The sequence below is a fragment of the Jaculus jaculus genome, chromosome 16 (assembly GCF_020740685.1).
Source record: "Jaculus jaculus isolate mJacJac1 chromosome 16, mJacJac1.mat.Y.cur, whole genome shotgun sequence".
Lineage (NCBI taxonomy): Eukaryota > Metazoa > Chordata > Mammalia > Rodentia > Dipodidae > Jaculus > Jaculus jaculus.
In genome coordinates this window covers 71,693,225-71,709,667 of record NC_059117.1, presented here as the reverse complement: position 1 = coordinate 71,709,667, position 16,443 = coordinate 71,693,225, and the positions used below count along the sequence as shown (strand labels likewise).

Below are 16,443 nucleotides of genomic sequence, written 5' to 3'. Positions count from 1 at the left end.
AAATCTGGCAAGGCAACACTGTCTATAACACCCATAAGCCCACCCCAACAATATACTGCTTCCAGGAGGTATTAATTCCCAAACCTCCATCAGCTGGGAATATAGCATTCAAAACACCTGAATCAAACCACCACAATATTCAAATTACAGTATGTTCCTATATTATTAAAGTTCCTAATAAATTTTTAAAGTAACAAATATAAGATTCATATTTTTAAATTTTTTATTTATTTGAGAGAAAATGAGAAAGAAATGGGCACACCAGAGCATTTTGCCACTGTAAACAAAATCCAAACACCAGGCCACTTTACCTGGGTGCTGGGAATCAAACCTGGGCTGGCAGGCTTTGCAAGTAAGTGCCTTTAATCACTGATCAATCTCCCCAGCCTAAGATTACCATTTTAACAACTGTTACCATATAACAGCTTAGAGACATTGCATACTGTACCATGAAAATGCTTTCTGTTTGTGAGAAGATTGTTCTTGCTGCTACACTTAGATTCTCATCAATTACTCAGTAACTTTTGATTACTATGTATAGTCCTTATTCATTTGTCCATTTCTGCACTTGTTTTGTTCTCCTTTCTATCCATCTTGAGTATTCATTTATGGTATAATTTTGGCCTGGATTCAAATTCTACTTCTGCCCTTACCAGCTCAATTCATTTATACAAGTTATTTACTCTCTTATATAAAATGAATCTTATACTTGAATGAATCTTACCTCATATGATGTTTTGAGCACTAACATAAATAATTTAACCAATATATCCCTCAAATAACTTGGCTATCTTATCCTTAATTTACTATGTGATTTTTCCCATTTTTCTTTTTATTTTAACTAATACCTAAAAATGTTAAATTATATATTAATGAAGTATAATGTAACTTTGATACATGTATAACTTTCATAATGTTTAATTCCAAATTAACATACTAGTCTACTCAAATTTATCATTTCTTTATGATGAAAAGAAAACTTTCACAATACACTATTATATACAGTTGCCCTACTGCCATGTGATAAACAATATAATAGAATAATTATTTCATAGCTTTCTACCATAATATGTATTATAAGTACTCTAAAGATGATTTAAGGTACAAGGAAGGATTGCATAGATTATAAACAAATAGTGTGGTATTTTATATAAGGAATTTAAGCATTCTCAAATTGAGTATCTTGAGGGAGGAGGGCATCCTGAGCCAATCTCCCACCGATTTCAAGGGACCAAAATGGGCAATCTTACCAGAAATGGATGCATGTATGATTGCCTTCCTAATAAGAGTGGTAATATAAAGACCTTTTGAAGCACAAAGATTCTAGAATTTCAGGTACCTGATTATCAAGCAAGCCACAAAATACATTAAGAATCAAAGAGGGCTGGAGAGATGGCTTAGTGGTTAAGCGCTTGCCTGTGAAGCCTAAGGACCCCGGTTTGAGGCTTGGTTCCCCAGGACCCACGTTAGCCAGATGCACAAGGGGGTGAACGCATCTGGAGTTCATCTGCAGTGGCTGGAAGCCCTGGTGCACCCGTTGTCAATCTCTCTCTCTCTGTCTCTTTCTCTCTCTCTCTCTCTGTCACTCTCAAATAAATAAATAAATAAATGAACAAAAAATTTTTTAAAAAAGAATCAAAGAGATTACAGTTGTGAGGGATTTGTTGTTGTTGTTGTTGTTGTTATTCATTCATTCATTCATTTGCAAGCAGAGAGAGAAGAGAGATAGAGAAAGTAGGTGTGCCAGGCCCTCCAGCCACTGCAAACTCCAGATTTAAGCACTACCCTGTGCATCTGGCTTTACGTGGGCACTGGGGGATCAAACTTGGGTTCTTAGGCTTTGTAGGCAAGAGCCTTAACAGCTGAGCCATCTCTCCAGCCCATAGATTGTAGCTTAATTCAATGAAGTAGGAAGCTTTTCTTTTTTTATATAAATACGTTTTAAAAAAATTATTAGAGAGTGACAGGCACACAAAGAGAAAAAAAGGCAGATAGAGAAAGAGAGAATGGGTGCATCAGGGCTTCCAGCCACTGCAAACAAACTTTAGATGCATGCACCACCTTGTGCATCTGGCTTACGTGGGTCCTGGGGAATCGAGTCTCGAACCAAGTCCTTAGGCTTCACAGGCAAGCACTTGACTGCTAAGCCATCTTTCCAGCCTGGAAGCCTTTCTTTTAGAATGAAAAAGAATTAAAGACTTGTAAGAATAAGAGAGCTGCCAAGGGTTTGAGAACAAATTTAAGTTTCATAGAAACACCCTTGCTTTTAGATAGAGAAAAAAACAATGTAATGATAAAACTTGATGGAATTACTACTTACTTAGTTAAATTACCCAGCCTAAGTATAATGTGTGCTTCATGGACCCCACACACAATAAGAACTTCATTTAATACTGTTTTATTCAAACTCTTGTCCTGCTAAATTAACATTTTACTTGGGGAAAAAAAATGAGTAAATGATTATCTTTGTTTTAGAGGAAGATATCCATGGATTGAAGAAATTCCTTAATGTCATTTGTCCAATATTTTCCTCTCTCCACAGTATCTCTAATATATTAGAGTAGTAGCTGACTTAAACAAACAGAAGTAATGAATAGATTTTGATTGAAAGGTTGCATTGCAGTGTGTCTGACATTGCTTTGGCATTCAATTAATTCCAAAAGATTCTATCCACTTCTCCATTGAAAAGTCAAGATGTTTTTAAATCCAAATTAAGGATGACAGCAGTGAGCTTTGCCTCCTCATAAATCTGTTTGTGCTAGTGTATTTTGACAGGTAGCACACACTATATATCTAACAACCATTGTATGTACCTCTCCTTGTTCTCCTAATTTTAAACAACCCCCAAAAGTATACAATAAGGAATGTACTTATTGTACATTTTTGTGTCTTCATTTGTTATGTGGATACATTTCCAATTTAGATTTACTACCAGCTTTGCTATGATATATAAACCTCGTACTTTCCAGTTCTTGAATATTTAAAGTATATAAAAATACTCTGATTAATGTAAGTTGATAGGTTCAAAAGCTCAAGTCCTATATTCTTTGCAAATATTTATCATACTTGAGAAATTTTTCATTAAAATGTAACTTGCGGCAGATTCAAACTTCTAAAAGCTGTTCTGGGTGAGAAACACAAGAACTATGCATATATTCTGTAAAACAAAGTCATCAAGGAACCTGTGTTGATCTGATACTGCTCTCAACCTCAGACAATTAAAAGAGAAAGATCTGGTCCAATTGTTGCCAACAAAAGATGACAGCGTCCCCAGGCAAGTTTGGATAATACATTAAACAACTAGGTTATCAAAACACAGAGTAGGGGCTTTCCCCACTCCTGGGCAAAAGTTCTTCTTAAACTCACCCTTTCTTTCTCTTAATCTAATAAAATCTCTCTAAACTTAAGGGAAAAAAATCAGAGTGCATACTGCTGGATTCTGACAGATGCAGACCATGTCTACCTTTTACGGGAGAGCCCCAATCCTTAAAAAAAATTTTATTCTGCCTGACATGTCAATAGCAATGACAATGAAAAATCTTGCAAATTTGTTCAGTAGTCATTAGGGTAAACATCAGTGTTCTCCCAATAATGTCCCTTGCCTAAGCCACCAAACAAACACCATCTCAGTAACTTATCTAAGTAGATTCCTCAGTTAACCTCTGCCTTAATCTAAATTAGCAAGAGAAATTGAGAGGACTGAGTTGATCCGATCTGCACCTGCATATGCCCTCACTTTGTACACCCTAACATGGAGCCTGTCTCTTTCTCACCTCTGTCCAGGCAGCTCTAAGGTTTCTGTAGTTGTTCTCACTGCTGTCAGCATACCCTGCCACATGTGCTCTTTGTGGCTTCTTCATGGACCCAGGGAGAACAGTGACGGGAAGCAGGGCCTGCTGAATGGTGTCACAGCGAGTAGTCATTCACTTTCTAAGCAAGCTATGATGTTTTCCAAGCCTAGGCTTTGAACACCCTTTTCAATATAGCTCCTGTGGAGATGAGTAGATGTGTGTTTTCTTTCAAAAGGTCTGCTGTTCCTATCCTGCCATTCCTAATGTTTTACAGGAGAAAATGATGCTGAACTATACAAACTGAGTCATTCTGTGTTTCAGAGACTAATGTCTACAAACTGTGCCAGACATGTCTTCCTTTATATGCATGGAAATGCATGAATTCCTTTAAAAAATGTTTCTTGTACTTACTTCAGCAGCACATATACTAAAATTGGAACAATACAAAGAAAATTAGCATGGCCCCTGCACAGGGATGACATGCAAATTTGTGAAGCATCCCATATTTAAAATTTTAAAAAGGAAAGGTTCTTTAGGAATACCATAGGAGCTGATGAGATTTTTGCATTGTGTGTGTTTATAAGCTAAAATCTCTAGTAGAAAAGCAAAAAATGTCCTGAATCCTCCCATTGTTCACTCTAACACCTTAATTTCTGTCCCTAATGTCAGTCACTCAATATATAATTCCCAAGTATTCACAGCATGTAATGTTCATGTGGAACTATTGATGAAAGAAAGAAAAGACTTTTGTTCTGAATTCCTCAAGATGTCTTAGTTGGAAATGAAATGTTCTTGCCCAAGAGTGCACTCAAGGAAAGGTGGCATTCATAAGCATCTAAGGCAATGATGCCAGTGGAAAAGGCCATGAGAGGGACAGTAATACAGGATATTCAGACCTCTGCTCCTCATTCCCATGCTTGAGGAAGATAGAATATGAGTTACTCTTTCTTGCAGAATCTAATCATAGACTTGGAAATTTTTTAAATCTACGAATGCAAGTAGCTATAACCAGTAAATGGAGATCATTTGCCATCCTTGGAGTATGAATTCATATGGCAATATGAAAAAACTAAAGGGTAGATGAAATTTTTATATGTAGCTCATCACACAATTAAAATCAAAATGGTAGGAAAGAATTTGAAGAAGATTCTAAAAATGACTAGGCAGGAACCTAAGGTCTAAGTAGACTTGTTATTAAACTAGCCAGTTTGAAGGAAGCTAAGAATATTTTAGACTTACGCACCCTATTGCTTCTTGTCTTATGCATTCTGAAATTTCCCTCTATTATAATTTCTTGCTTATTTTTACACCTTTTCTTTCCTACCATTGTTGTACCCTCTCTCTAACATTACTTATCCTAACTCACAAACTGTTGAGAAATGTAAGAATAAAAATGGGGTCTTTCTTCGTCTTCCTGAAATGGCTATCTCCTTATGTCTTTATACTTTATTACCAATTTCCGAATTCAGCAAATGTAGTTTTAACAGGCTCAACCTGTTTCAGATCTCAGCTCAATGACCACAATTGTAAAATGGTAAATATTCATAGCAAACATTTAGTCAATGCACCCTATATGTGAGGCATTCATATGTAACTTCATTTTATCTTCAGGAAATTTTTTGAGGCTAGATGTTATATGTATCACCTTTTGCAGAAAGGACATAGTTATAGAACTTGGCCAAGATCCTCAGGCAAGAAGTCATGGAGCTGTTCAGCTCTTACATCAACCTAATAGAAAAAAAAAAAAAAAAAAAAAAAAAAAAAAAAAAAAAAAAGGGTAAATGATTTGTTGTTAAGAAGTACTGGTGTAATGACCTAAGAATGAGGAGTTAAATCTACTGGTGGGAGAAGACAGTAGCGCATGTATCCTATTCATGTTCTAGTTTATGATATGGGGACTGTAAAGGTGTTTGATAATGGAGACATTCAGATGTCCCTATATGTACCAGTGTGGGAAAGACCTAATTGAGAACTATGAAACAAGCAAACATCTGAGACAAGTAGATTTGTTTAACTGCATAATCTATGCTATTTTGAAGATATTATTTCTGTATAACTCTGTTCCATATGTGTTCCACTTCTGGTGTTCATTACTACCCAACCCTTCTCTTCCAAATGCTTTAATAGTATATATCTTTCTGAGTTGGTACCATAATTTCAGAAACATATATTTGGATTTCCCTCTGTATAAGAAGGGGCATGCAAAAGAAGTCAAGTCCTCTAATATGTTTCCCAGATATCATTAAGTTGTTAGCTGAAAATACTTGAGATTTTCTTAGTGACTGCTACCACATATACTATCACCATTGGATTTATGTCCTAAGCCCTTCTGATGGCTATAATTTGGCCACTGCGGCTATTGGGAGAGTTTACTCACAGCTATGTTACCAACTTTAATCACACATTTAAAAAAAGTAAAAAGAAAGGTCCACATTTCATGTTGGAAATAAAAGTCAAGGTAGAACAGAAAAGAGAGGCTTTTAATTAAATCATATCACTTACTTACTCTTTGCTGTCAGTTGGTAGTTTAATTCAAGCATTCTCATAGTGAGAACACAGGGTGCTAAGGAATGCAATCATTCTTGTCCAGGTTAAGCCAGATTCTGTTTGGAGGCCATTCCCATTACTTTAATTAGGAGCAAAAATTTAACACTGTAAATTCATAGCATGTCAGTCTTAATTTCTGCACAATTCATCACACTCTGAGCATGTGTATGGCCAGTCTTTTTAATAAAGGACTTTACAGAGTACCTGCTGTGTCTAAAACACTTTATCATCTTCTCTAGCTCCAGGAGTTCTAGCATTATGTCATGTTTGGCTCCAAAAAATATTATTATAAGCCCTAGAATTAGAAACACAATGGGACTAGCTGATATCAATTGCCCATGAAAGTGATCATAGTTGAAGGAATAAAACTTGGTAAGTTTTCATTTTCATCAAAAACTATAACAGGACTGGGTTGCTTGGCTGAAATGAATAATTTTCACATATCTGGATCCTATCTGATAATGGCTCTCTCATCCATGAAATAATTATAACACTAGAAATATGCTAAGAATATTGAATTATATCCTCCCATGCTTTCTCTTAAAGATTATGGTTTATCAAGTTTAAGCTTAAAGGATGGGACTGAAGAACATTCAGGAGTCCATTTTTAAAACATCTCTTGGCTGGAGAGATGGCTCAGCTTTTAGGGCACTTGCCTGCAAAGCCTAAGGACCCAAGTTCGATTCCCTAGTACCCACATAAAGCCAGATGTATAAGGTGATACATGCATCTAGAGTTTGTTTGTAGTGGCTAGAGGCCCTGGCATGCCAATTCACTCACCCTCCCTCTGTGTGTGTGTTTGTTTCTCTTACTCTCTCTCCCCTAAATAAATAAATACATAAACAAACATCTCTCAAACTAGCACCTGGGAAGATAAACTCGTGCTTGCTCTGCCCTTCATGTCCTTAGGGTAAATGGCTCATTGAATAGTCCCAAGCTCTTGGACAATAAATTATAAGACCTTTTCCCCTAATAAGAACTACTGGTATCTCATTAAAGCAGGCCCTCAGAGGGGCGAGGGGTGGAAGAAACAAAACATACAAGGGTAACTAGAGGGAAAAACAACAAATTTGTAGTATGTTCATATATTAAAAGTTCCCAATAAATTTTTTAAGTTTAACATAATAAATTGTATGTTAGATAATAATCTCACATGTAAATAAAGCATTAGACAATAATAGGCATCCATACTAACAGCATCAACAGGCATAAACCATTAACAGTGGGGATTTCCCTATGAGAATACTTCAGTGGATCTTGCTCAATGATCTCCTGGTGTTTATATCATTTTGTTACATCATTTTTGTGGAAATGACTTTCATTAGAACTCAAACAAGGAATTTGAGAAAGGAATCTAGCAAGGAAGCAGCAATCATTGTCCTTTCTTGGGATTTCAAAATACTCTGCTTTTATTTATGCATTCTTGTTAAGAAATGTTGCTGGGGAGTCGAAAATGAGTCCTTAGTGGCTGGAGAGACAGCTTAGCAGCTTGTCTGCAAAACCAAAGGACACAGGTTCGATTCCCCAGGATCCATGTAAGCCAGCTGCACAAGGGGGCACATGCATCTGGAGTTCATTTACAGTGGTTTAAGGCCCTGGCATGCCCATTCTCTTCCTCCCTCCCTCCCTCTCTCTCCCTCATAAGTAAATAAACAAATAAATAATTATTTAAAAAAAAAAAAGAAATGTTGCTGAATGCCTACTACATGCCAAGAACTAGACTTGATGCTTACAGATGTATAAAATTAGAGATATTCTCTACTAGCAACTTTATCTATAATATCTGTGGCTTCTTTTAAGAATAATTGCCTTCTAAATAGACTGATCATTAAAGCACATTAAGGAAAGTATTCTTTACTTATTTTATTTTTAATTAGCACACAGTGTTTTAGGTATAATTATGGCATTTTAAAATATTTTGTTTTATTTGATTCTCCTCCCTGCTAGCCCCCTATCTGCCTGGCATCCCCACCTCTCCTCTCTGTTTACATGCCATATTTATCCTTCTGCCCTTCCTTAAGCCCCTTCCTTCTCATCTGTTTTTATCTTCCCTTGGTCACCATTTTAGCTTTTAGATTTTACCCACATTTGTTCCTATTTGTTTGCATACAAATAAATATTAAAACTAAGATGAGAAAATCACTTCTGAATGATATTGAGTAATTAAGTAATTTAGCACTTATTCAAGTCAACTATATCAGTCAGAATAAGCTGATTTTTGCTGCAATAATAAGCCTGTTACATTACAGGTGATAGCATAGAATGTTTCAGACATATAACACACTATTTGAGTTGGGCTAATGACTGTGTTCTATACAATTCTCACTCTGAAACATACAGCCTTAACATCTACAGCAGCTCTAAGCATAGGTCTCTCTGCAACACAGGAAATTGTCAATTTCTGCATAGTCCACAGTGGTACCCAGTCACAGTGGTAAGTGAGCACTTGAAATGTAACTAATGTGACTGGCTGAGGAACAATTTTTATTTTTAATCTTAATTAATTCAGCTTCAAGTAACTAATATGTACTGGAAAGAGCTGTTATTGACACTACGGCAGGGAGAAAGTAGCATGGACGCTTATGTACTGATTTCTGCACATTTCTACTGTCTTGTTTCATAGACCAAAGCAAACCACATGCCCATATGTAGCTTCTGAAAGTCCAGTAGAATAGTCCTATTCTGATATCCTAGGAGAAGAAACAAAAATTTTAGACAGTAGCACCAGTGAGTTACACACCAACCCCATTAAGAATTCTAGATATTTAACAGGAAACAAAATGTACATGCTTTTTGCCCTGGTGGAGTTAATGGGAGGAAGGAGATGGGAGCAGAAGGAGCACGAAAGAACTAGGCCATTAGTGTATGTCATGACAAGCCAGCTACCATGTGGGGTCAATTGAATTTAGTTACCTCTTCAGCTTTCAGCCAAGTTTAGGCTGGTAGGAATCACAACACACTGGCCAGTAAGCCAGAATAGCACTATGTTTTAGTACAAAACAAAGCTACCAGGCAGACTAGAACAGTTGCTTTGGCTGGAGACCTGCAGAGAGCATTTAAGAGAAGCTTGACGTCACAAAGGAAAGTGTTCAGAGTGGTTAAGTCCCTAACCACCCACAGCTTCAGTCTCTTCGTCTTCAAAATGGAGCTCATCTTTGTCACCCACCCCAGCACAATTTGTGAGCAATGAATGAAAGGAATGAATGAAACAACAGGCCTCAGAATAGTGACTGGTAAGGGATAAGCCTGCACCTACCAGTAGCTGCTATTATCTTTCTATCCTCCTTAGCAGACATGGCCAAATCCAATAAATACTTGTTGCTAGTACACAGCTGAAGGCAGGCAGTGTAGGAAGCTGTCCCCAAGAGGAGCTCCAGAGCTGAAGCAAATAAGCTTACCAGTGTGTCACTAAGCTGCTGTAGGCCATCATTTCTGAGTCTGTTAAACTGAGATAACCTCCTCCTCCACTTCCCCTCAGAGGAAGAATGTGGCAGCAATTCAAGGCTCTTGGAAGAAAGGTACCATGGGATAATAATATAGTGATAAATACCTTGCATCCTTGTCTCTCATTTCCTCTGAGGGTGTGAAGATATTCGTGCAGCTCTAACCTGTCTCATAACAGAACTTTCCTGAGCAATCTGTCATTCCTTTACTTTATTCATTTAGTCTCTGCCACAGAGTGCTCCATATCATTGAACAGCTAGTAAACCATTAGCTCAATCTTGTCACATGTGTAGTTGGAATGGCACCATTGTCCTGCTCTGAAATCTCAGGAACATTCTTGAATCTTTTTTGTTTTGTTGTTGTTGTTTTGTTTTGTTTTTCAAGGTAGGGTCTCACTCTGGCCCAGGCTAATCTGGAATTCCCTCTGGAGTTTTAGGGTGGCCTCGAACTCACATTGATCCTCCTACCTCTGCCTCCCGAATGCTGGTATTAGAGGCATGTGCCACCACACCTAGCTTGAATCTGTTTTCTTTTTGCCAAATATCTTCCATCCCCGAGTATCAGGCATTATAGCCAAATGTGACAGATCTTAGGATAATCTCTTATTGCAGGGACTTACTCTGAGCACAGATATAACTCATTTGACTCCATCCATTGTATCATTTTAGTTTAGGATGAGGATATTATGTTGCCTTGAATTCATTATATGTCAAATGTCAATATTTAAGTTTCCTGTAACACAGACATAGCTAGTAAAGAAAATGCATGAATAATTTTCACACTTACAAAAAAAAGGCATTAAATAAGGAAAATTGTTTCTTTCAAATAAATTAATCATGAGTTGATAGGTTAGAATCCCTAAAATACTAGCAAAGTTCATAAGATCAAATTACTTACTGAAATCATACAAAGGGAACATCCTACAGGAGCATAGGGGATAATATTGATAAACCACCCTGTTAAATCACAGTGGTGGAGCCCAGCCCATTGTCTACTTTTTAAAGTTTTACTGTATTGTTCCCATTCTCATTCATCTGCATATTATCTGTGCAATTTCCATGCAATTATGAGACTGAATACTTTAAGTGAGACTACATGGTCCACATATCCTAAATATTTATTATTTGGCCCTATACATAAAAAGCTTTCTGAACCCTGTGTAAAATATTAATTGTTAAATTACCTTTTGAAAGAAAATTAATTACAAATTTATTTGTAATATTGCTATACTGATATTTAAGACACAAAATAATCAAGGTAGAAAGGTAGAAAGTTTGCAACTCAGTTTAGGTAAAAAGTTTCTCAAGAAGGGACCAAGTATACTTACCTTATACAGTATGAAAATACATGCAGCATAAATTGATAAACTTAGAGGATAGCTGAAGACTAATTTCCTACTGTTAATGATAGAACAACTAGACATAAAGTACTTAAAGATTGAAGCAACACTATGAGCCAGCTAATCTAACAGACATTTATAGAATACTCTATCCAGCAACAGCAGACAACAAATTCATCTAAAGTGAACAGGGAGGATTCTCCAGTGAAGACCATGTGTTGGGAGATAAAAATAAGTCTTAAAGAATTTGAAAAGAACTATAGTCATATGCATTTCCCTAACCACGTGAAATGAAATTAGAAAGTATTAACAGAAGAAAGTATAGGGAATTTAAATATGTTTGGACTGTAAACAAATGTCAAAAGATCAGGTCATATCACCAAGTAAATTAGAGAAATATTTTAAGATCAGTGAGGGAAAAAACACACCATAGAAATACTCCTGAGACTAAACTATTTCAGTACCTTCAGGAAAAGTTTAGGGACTATTTTAGCTCTAAATATCTGTGTTTAAAAAAAAAAGAAAAGAAAAGAAAACTCTCTTGGGCTGGAGAGAGATAGCTTAGCAGTTATATCACTTGCCTGTGAAGCCTAAGGATCCAGGTCTGATTCCCCAGTGCCCATATAAGCCAGATGTACAAGGTGACACATGCATCTGGAGTTCCTTTGTAGTGGCTAGAGGTCCTGGCATGCCAATGCGCTCTCTCTCTCTCTCTCTCTCTCTCTCTCTCTCTCTCTCTCTCTCTCTCAAATAAATAAATAGATAAATATGTAAAATTGTAAAAAATAAAAAAGAAAGATCTCAAATGAATAATATAAACATATGGTTACTATATAATCTTAGGCTATTAATAAGAACAATAAAACACAGAGCTGGAGAGGTAGTGCAGTGGTTAAAGGTGATTGCTTGAAAAGCCTGACAACCTGGGCTTGATTCTCAACTATCCACATAAAGCCCAAAGCTCAAAATGGCACATGCATCTGGAGTTTGTTTGCAGTGGCTAGTGGCCCTGATTTACCCATTCATATTCTTTCTCTCTCTCCTTCCTTCTTTCCCTCCTTTCTTACCTCATGAATAAATAAGTAAATACATTTTTTTAAAGAACAATAAGATACAAACTATTTTCAACATACAGAAGGAACAAAATATTCATGGCTACAAATAAAATAAAGATAAAAAATAAAATCAACAAAATTATAAGAAATGATAAGATTAGGTTGACTCTTTTTAAAGATCAATATTAAGAAATCTTTACCTAGACTGACCAAGATAAAAATAAAACCCAAACTACTGAAATCATGAATAAAAGAGACTGCACTTAAATGTCTTATAGCCAAATGATTTTTGGCAAGTGTTATGTCTCAGAATAAGAGAAGTAAGGGTTAGCATCCTCAGCATGCTAAAGGACGACAATAACCATTAACCTGCAGCTAACTTAATATTCAGTGAAGAATGGCCAAGGGCATTCCTTTAAGGAGGAAGGAAAACTGACTGATTGCACCACTCTTATTCAGCATGGTTCTGCAAATGTTAACAGCACCAGGAAAGAAAAAGAACACAGGAAGAGAAGAAAATGTTCCCCTTTTTCAGGTAACATAATGTTTATGTAGAAAATCCCAAGGATTTTATAAAAAAGCAAAAGCAAACCCCTACAACTTAGAGTTCAATAAGGACTTAAGATATAAGATTCCCATGTAAAAATCAATTATATTTTTCTATAGAGAAATGAGCACATAGAAAACATTTTTAAAATCCCATTTAGAGCTGGGCATGGTGGCGTACACCTTTAATCCCAGCACTCAGGAGGCAGAGGTAGGAGGATCGCCGTGAGTTCAAGGCCACCCTGAGACTCCACAGTGAATTCCAGGTCAACCTGGACTAGAGTGAAACCCTACCTCAAAAAAACAAAAAAGAAAAGAAAAAATACTATTTAGAATCACCTCCAAAGCATGACTTAAGTTTAAAACTATCCAAACATATAGTATTTGTATGCTAAAAACTGCATAATAATATGTTCAAAGAAGTTCTAAATAAATGGAAAGATAGATCATGTTCATAGAAAGGAAGTACATTAATAAAGATTGAGTCCACAATTAATATGCAAGTTTAAACAATTCCTATAAAACCTCTAGCAATACATTTCTCAATATAGGTAAAACTATTCAAACTTCATTTGGAAAGGTAAAAATCTAAAATAAAAATAATTCTTAAATTAAGAAAAGAAGAAAGAAAGATGGCTTAGTAGTTAAGGTACTTGCCTGCTAAGCCTAAGGACCCAGGTTCCTTTCCCCAGGGCCTGTGTTATCCAAATGCACAAGATGGCACATGCATCTGGTGTTTGTTTGCAGTGACTAGAGACCCTGTGTTTCCATTCCCTCTCTCTCTTTCTCTCTCTCTCTCATAAAATAAATAAAATAAAATGTCAAGACTTCTTGGTAAAGGCACATAAATGAAGCAGAAAATAGGACTAAGAAGTATACTGGCACTCAAATTGCAGATTAATTTTTGGCCATGGAGCAAAAGCAGTTCAGTGGAAGGAAAACAGTCTTTTTAACAGATGGTACTAAAGCGGCTGGACATCCATAGGCAAAAATAAATATGAATCTCAATTTATACTTCACATATGGATTTAAATGTAAAACTGTAAAATTTATAGTGGGGAAAGTTCAAGTCCTAAGTCTTCCTGAAAGTCATTAAGCATCACCAAAAAAAAAAAAAAAAAAAAAAAACATGATGTAGCAAAGAAAGACAACTGGGACCACATCAAAATATCAAACTTCCTGTTAAAAAAAGACAACAATCTATGATATAACATTTTAAAACATTTTCAAGATTTATATATCTAGACTAAATATGGAAGTCTCAGGACTTAGAAACAAACATTTACAAAGTCTTTGAGACAATGTAAAGAAACCATACTACATGGGCATTGCTAGTGGCACATGAAATGGTCCAGAGTAGAAAAAATCCAGGTGGGGGAAACAGGTAGATAAAAGAGGGAGAGCAAAGATGCAAGGAGGAGTGGAGAGAGAGGGAGACAGGGAAAAAAGGCAAAGGGAACAGAAGGAGTGAGCCAGAGAGAAGGAGAACTATACATAGGAGAAGCAAGGGGAAGAGAGAGAAATGATTGTAGTCCTGGGCATTTGACCCAGAGAAATGAAAACTATGCTTAAACTAAGCCAATATAACTGATCCAATGTCTAGTTATATCATTAGGCACACCCCCCAACAAAGACTTTTCTTTGACTCAGTAAATCTCAACATGCACTTCAGAAATACATAGGGATGCTACAAAGTAATGGTTGGCTTTATCATTTGTCCTCATATCTATACTGTGCTTCAAACACAGTCATTAAAACTGATTTGATACTGGTCTGGATAACACAGTACTCACTGTCTTTCTGACCTGGAGACCTTTGCAGATCTTGAGAGGAGAATAATCCATCCATAGAGAAATACTGTGAAAGAATGTAAAACATTTACTAAAAACATATGTATGGCTTCAAGTCTCCTTCAGAAATATGGAAGATATTACATGGAGTAGGGGTCCAGTCTTAAGAGATCCTTTCTCTGGCTCTTTCTTTTTAAGAAAAAAAAAAAAACGTTTATTTTTATTTCTTTATTTTGGAGGGACAGACAGACAGACAGCGAAAGAGGCAGAGAGAAGGAGAGAGAGAATGGGCATGCCAAGGCCTCCAGCCACTGCAAATGAACTCCAGATGCATGTGCCACCTTGTACATCTGGTTTACGTGGGTCCTGGGGAATTGAGCCTTGAACCAGGGTCCTTAGGCTTCACAGGCAAGCACTTAACTGCTAAGCCATCTTTCCAGCCCCTGGCTCTTTCTTTAGTTTTAAATTAACCAAGAAAATCATGTTTGGCAGTCAGATCAGAAAACAGTGTGCCTTTACTCACATAGCTGCAAAAATAAAACATTTCCATTTTCTTGGCTTGGTCATTCTTTTATTCCTGAAAAACATCCTGATGTACCTGATAGCATCCTGCTTGCTTCTATTTTCTGCTGAAACAGCATTTTGGCAAGAGAAACAGTACTCCATTCAACTTTAAGACACATCCTTCCTCATTCTAGCAGTCCTCATGATGATAGTTTACATAATGACTCACTGCTTTAATCATTTAGGGTCTTATCAATTTTTTACTTAAGATGGTCTCATTTAAATCTATTTGCTTTATAAGAACACATATTCCCAGTTCTGGACCTTCTTATGCAATTAAGGATTTTATGACAGTATTAAACTCTAAACCTCTTTCTAATTTTCCCTACTGCCACCCTGATGAAGTTTTCTTTATCTCTGTTTTTTTTTTCTTTTTTCTTAAGCTTTAAGATTTGGAGAATGGCTTGTGATTCCTATTAGCATTTACTAATATTTCCTCTCAAATTGCAAATATGAGAGGAAAGGATAGGAGCATGTCAAAAGATCTGAATCCCAACTGGGTCCAGATTTGTGAATCTTTAGAATGGCTTTGCAATTTGTCTGAAGCCCAACTCTTTTATCTGGAAAACACTAGTGAAATACTCCACTATGCTTCACACACAATGAGTGCTCAGTTAATATTAGTTCCCTTCTGTTGTCCAGGATTTCTGCTCAGTGACAATGAAAATAATATAGGACTTGAATTGTGGAGAGCAGAGGAAAAGTGAAAGGTGTGTTCTCATAGCTATATAAGTCTCCAAACATTCTGACATGTGAACTCTTCATTGGCAAAAAATTAAGGATACTTTCAGAATATATTTGATAGTACAACATTATGTCATTTCTCCCTGCCCTCCCTGCTCTGAGTTAGGATAGTCAGTTAGATCTCAAGAGCACTAAATAAAGTCTCTTTGGAAGTTAAACGTACTGGTGAATCTATCTCTATAAAGAAGCAAATTAGCCTGTCTCATTGCTACCAAACAGATTGTCATGTATGGAGGTGCCTCACTAATGTAAGAGGGAGGGCAATGTCATTGAAAGAAGAATATTTCACTTAGATTTCCCAAGAGAAGAGGGTAGTGCCTCACATCACAGGGCCATGGTAAAAGGTGTAGGCATTTTGATCAGGAAGTATATGTAGGAATGAGAGAAAACCCCAACCACAGACTCATCAAGATTTTCTCAGGAGGACTGGAGAGATGGCTTAATGGTTAAGGTGCTTGCCTGCAAAGCCAAAGACCCAGGGTTAACTCCCCAGGACCCACGTAAGCCAGATGCACAAGGGGGTGCATGCGTCTGGAGTTCGTTTGCAGTGGCTAGAGGCCCTTGTGCGCCCATTCTCTCTTTCGCTCTACTTGCCTATTTCTGTGTTTCCCTCTCTCTCTCTC

General features: G+C 36.7%; 1 protein-coding gene and 1 non-coding gene across 2 annotated transcripts in view; one reads left to right on the top strand and one right to left on the bottom strand.

Annotated features, from left to right (window-relative positions):
- The first annotated feature begins 4,194 nt into the window (after positions 1-4,194).
- On the top strand, positions 4,195-4,301 carry LOC123455388. Its single transcript, XR_006633877.1, has one exon. It is a non-coding gene; the product is annotated as a U6 spliceosomal RNA (small nuclear RNA).
- Positions 4,302-14,432: 10,131 nt separating this feature from the next.
- Positions 14,433-16,443, bottom strand: part of Tafa4 (TAFA chemokine like family member 4) — a 191,178-nt gene continuing 189,167 nt past the window's right edge. Inside the window, exon 5 of the mRNA XM_012951341.2 lies at positions 14,433-14,579. Coding sequence (XP_012806795.2) covers positions 14,433-14,579 — 147 coding nt within the window. The remainder of the gene's footprint in view (positions 14,580-16,443) is intronic.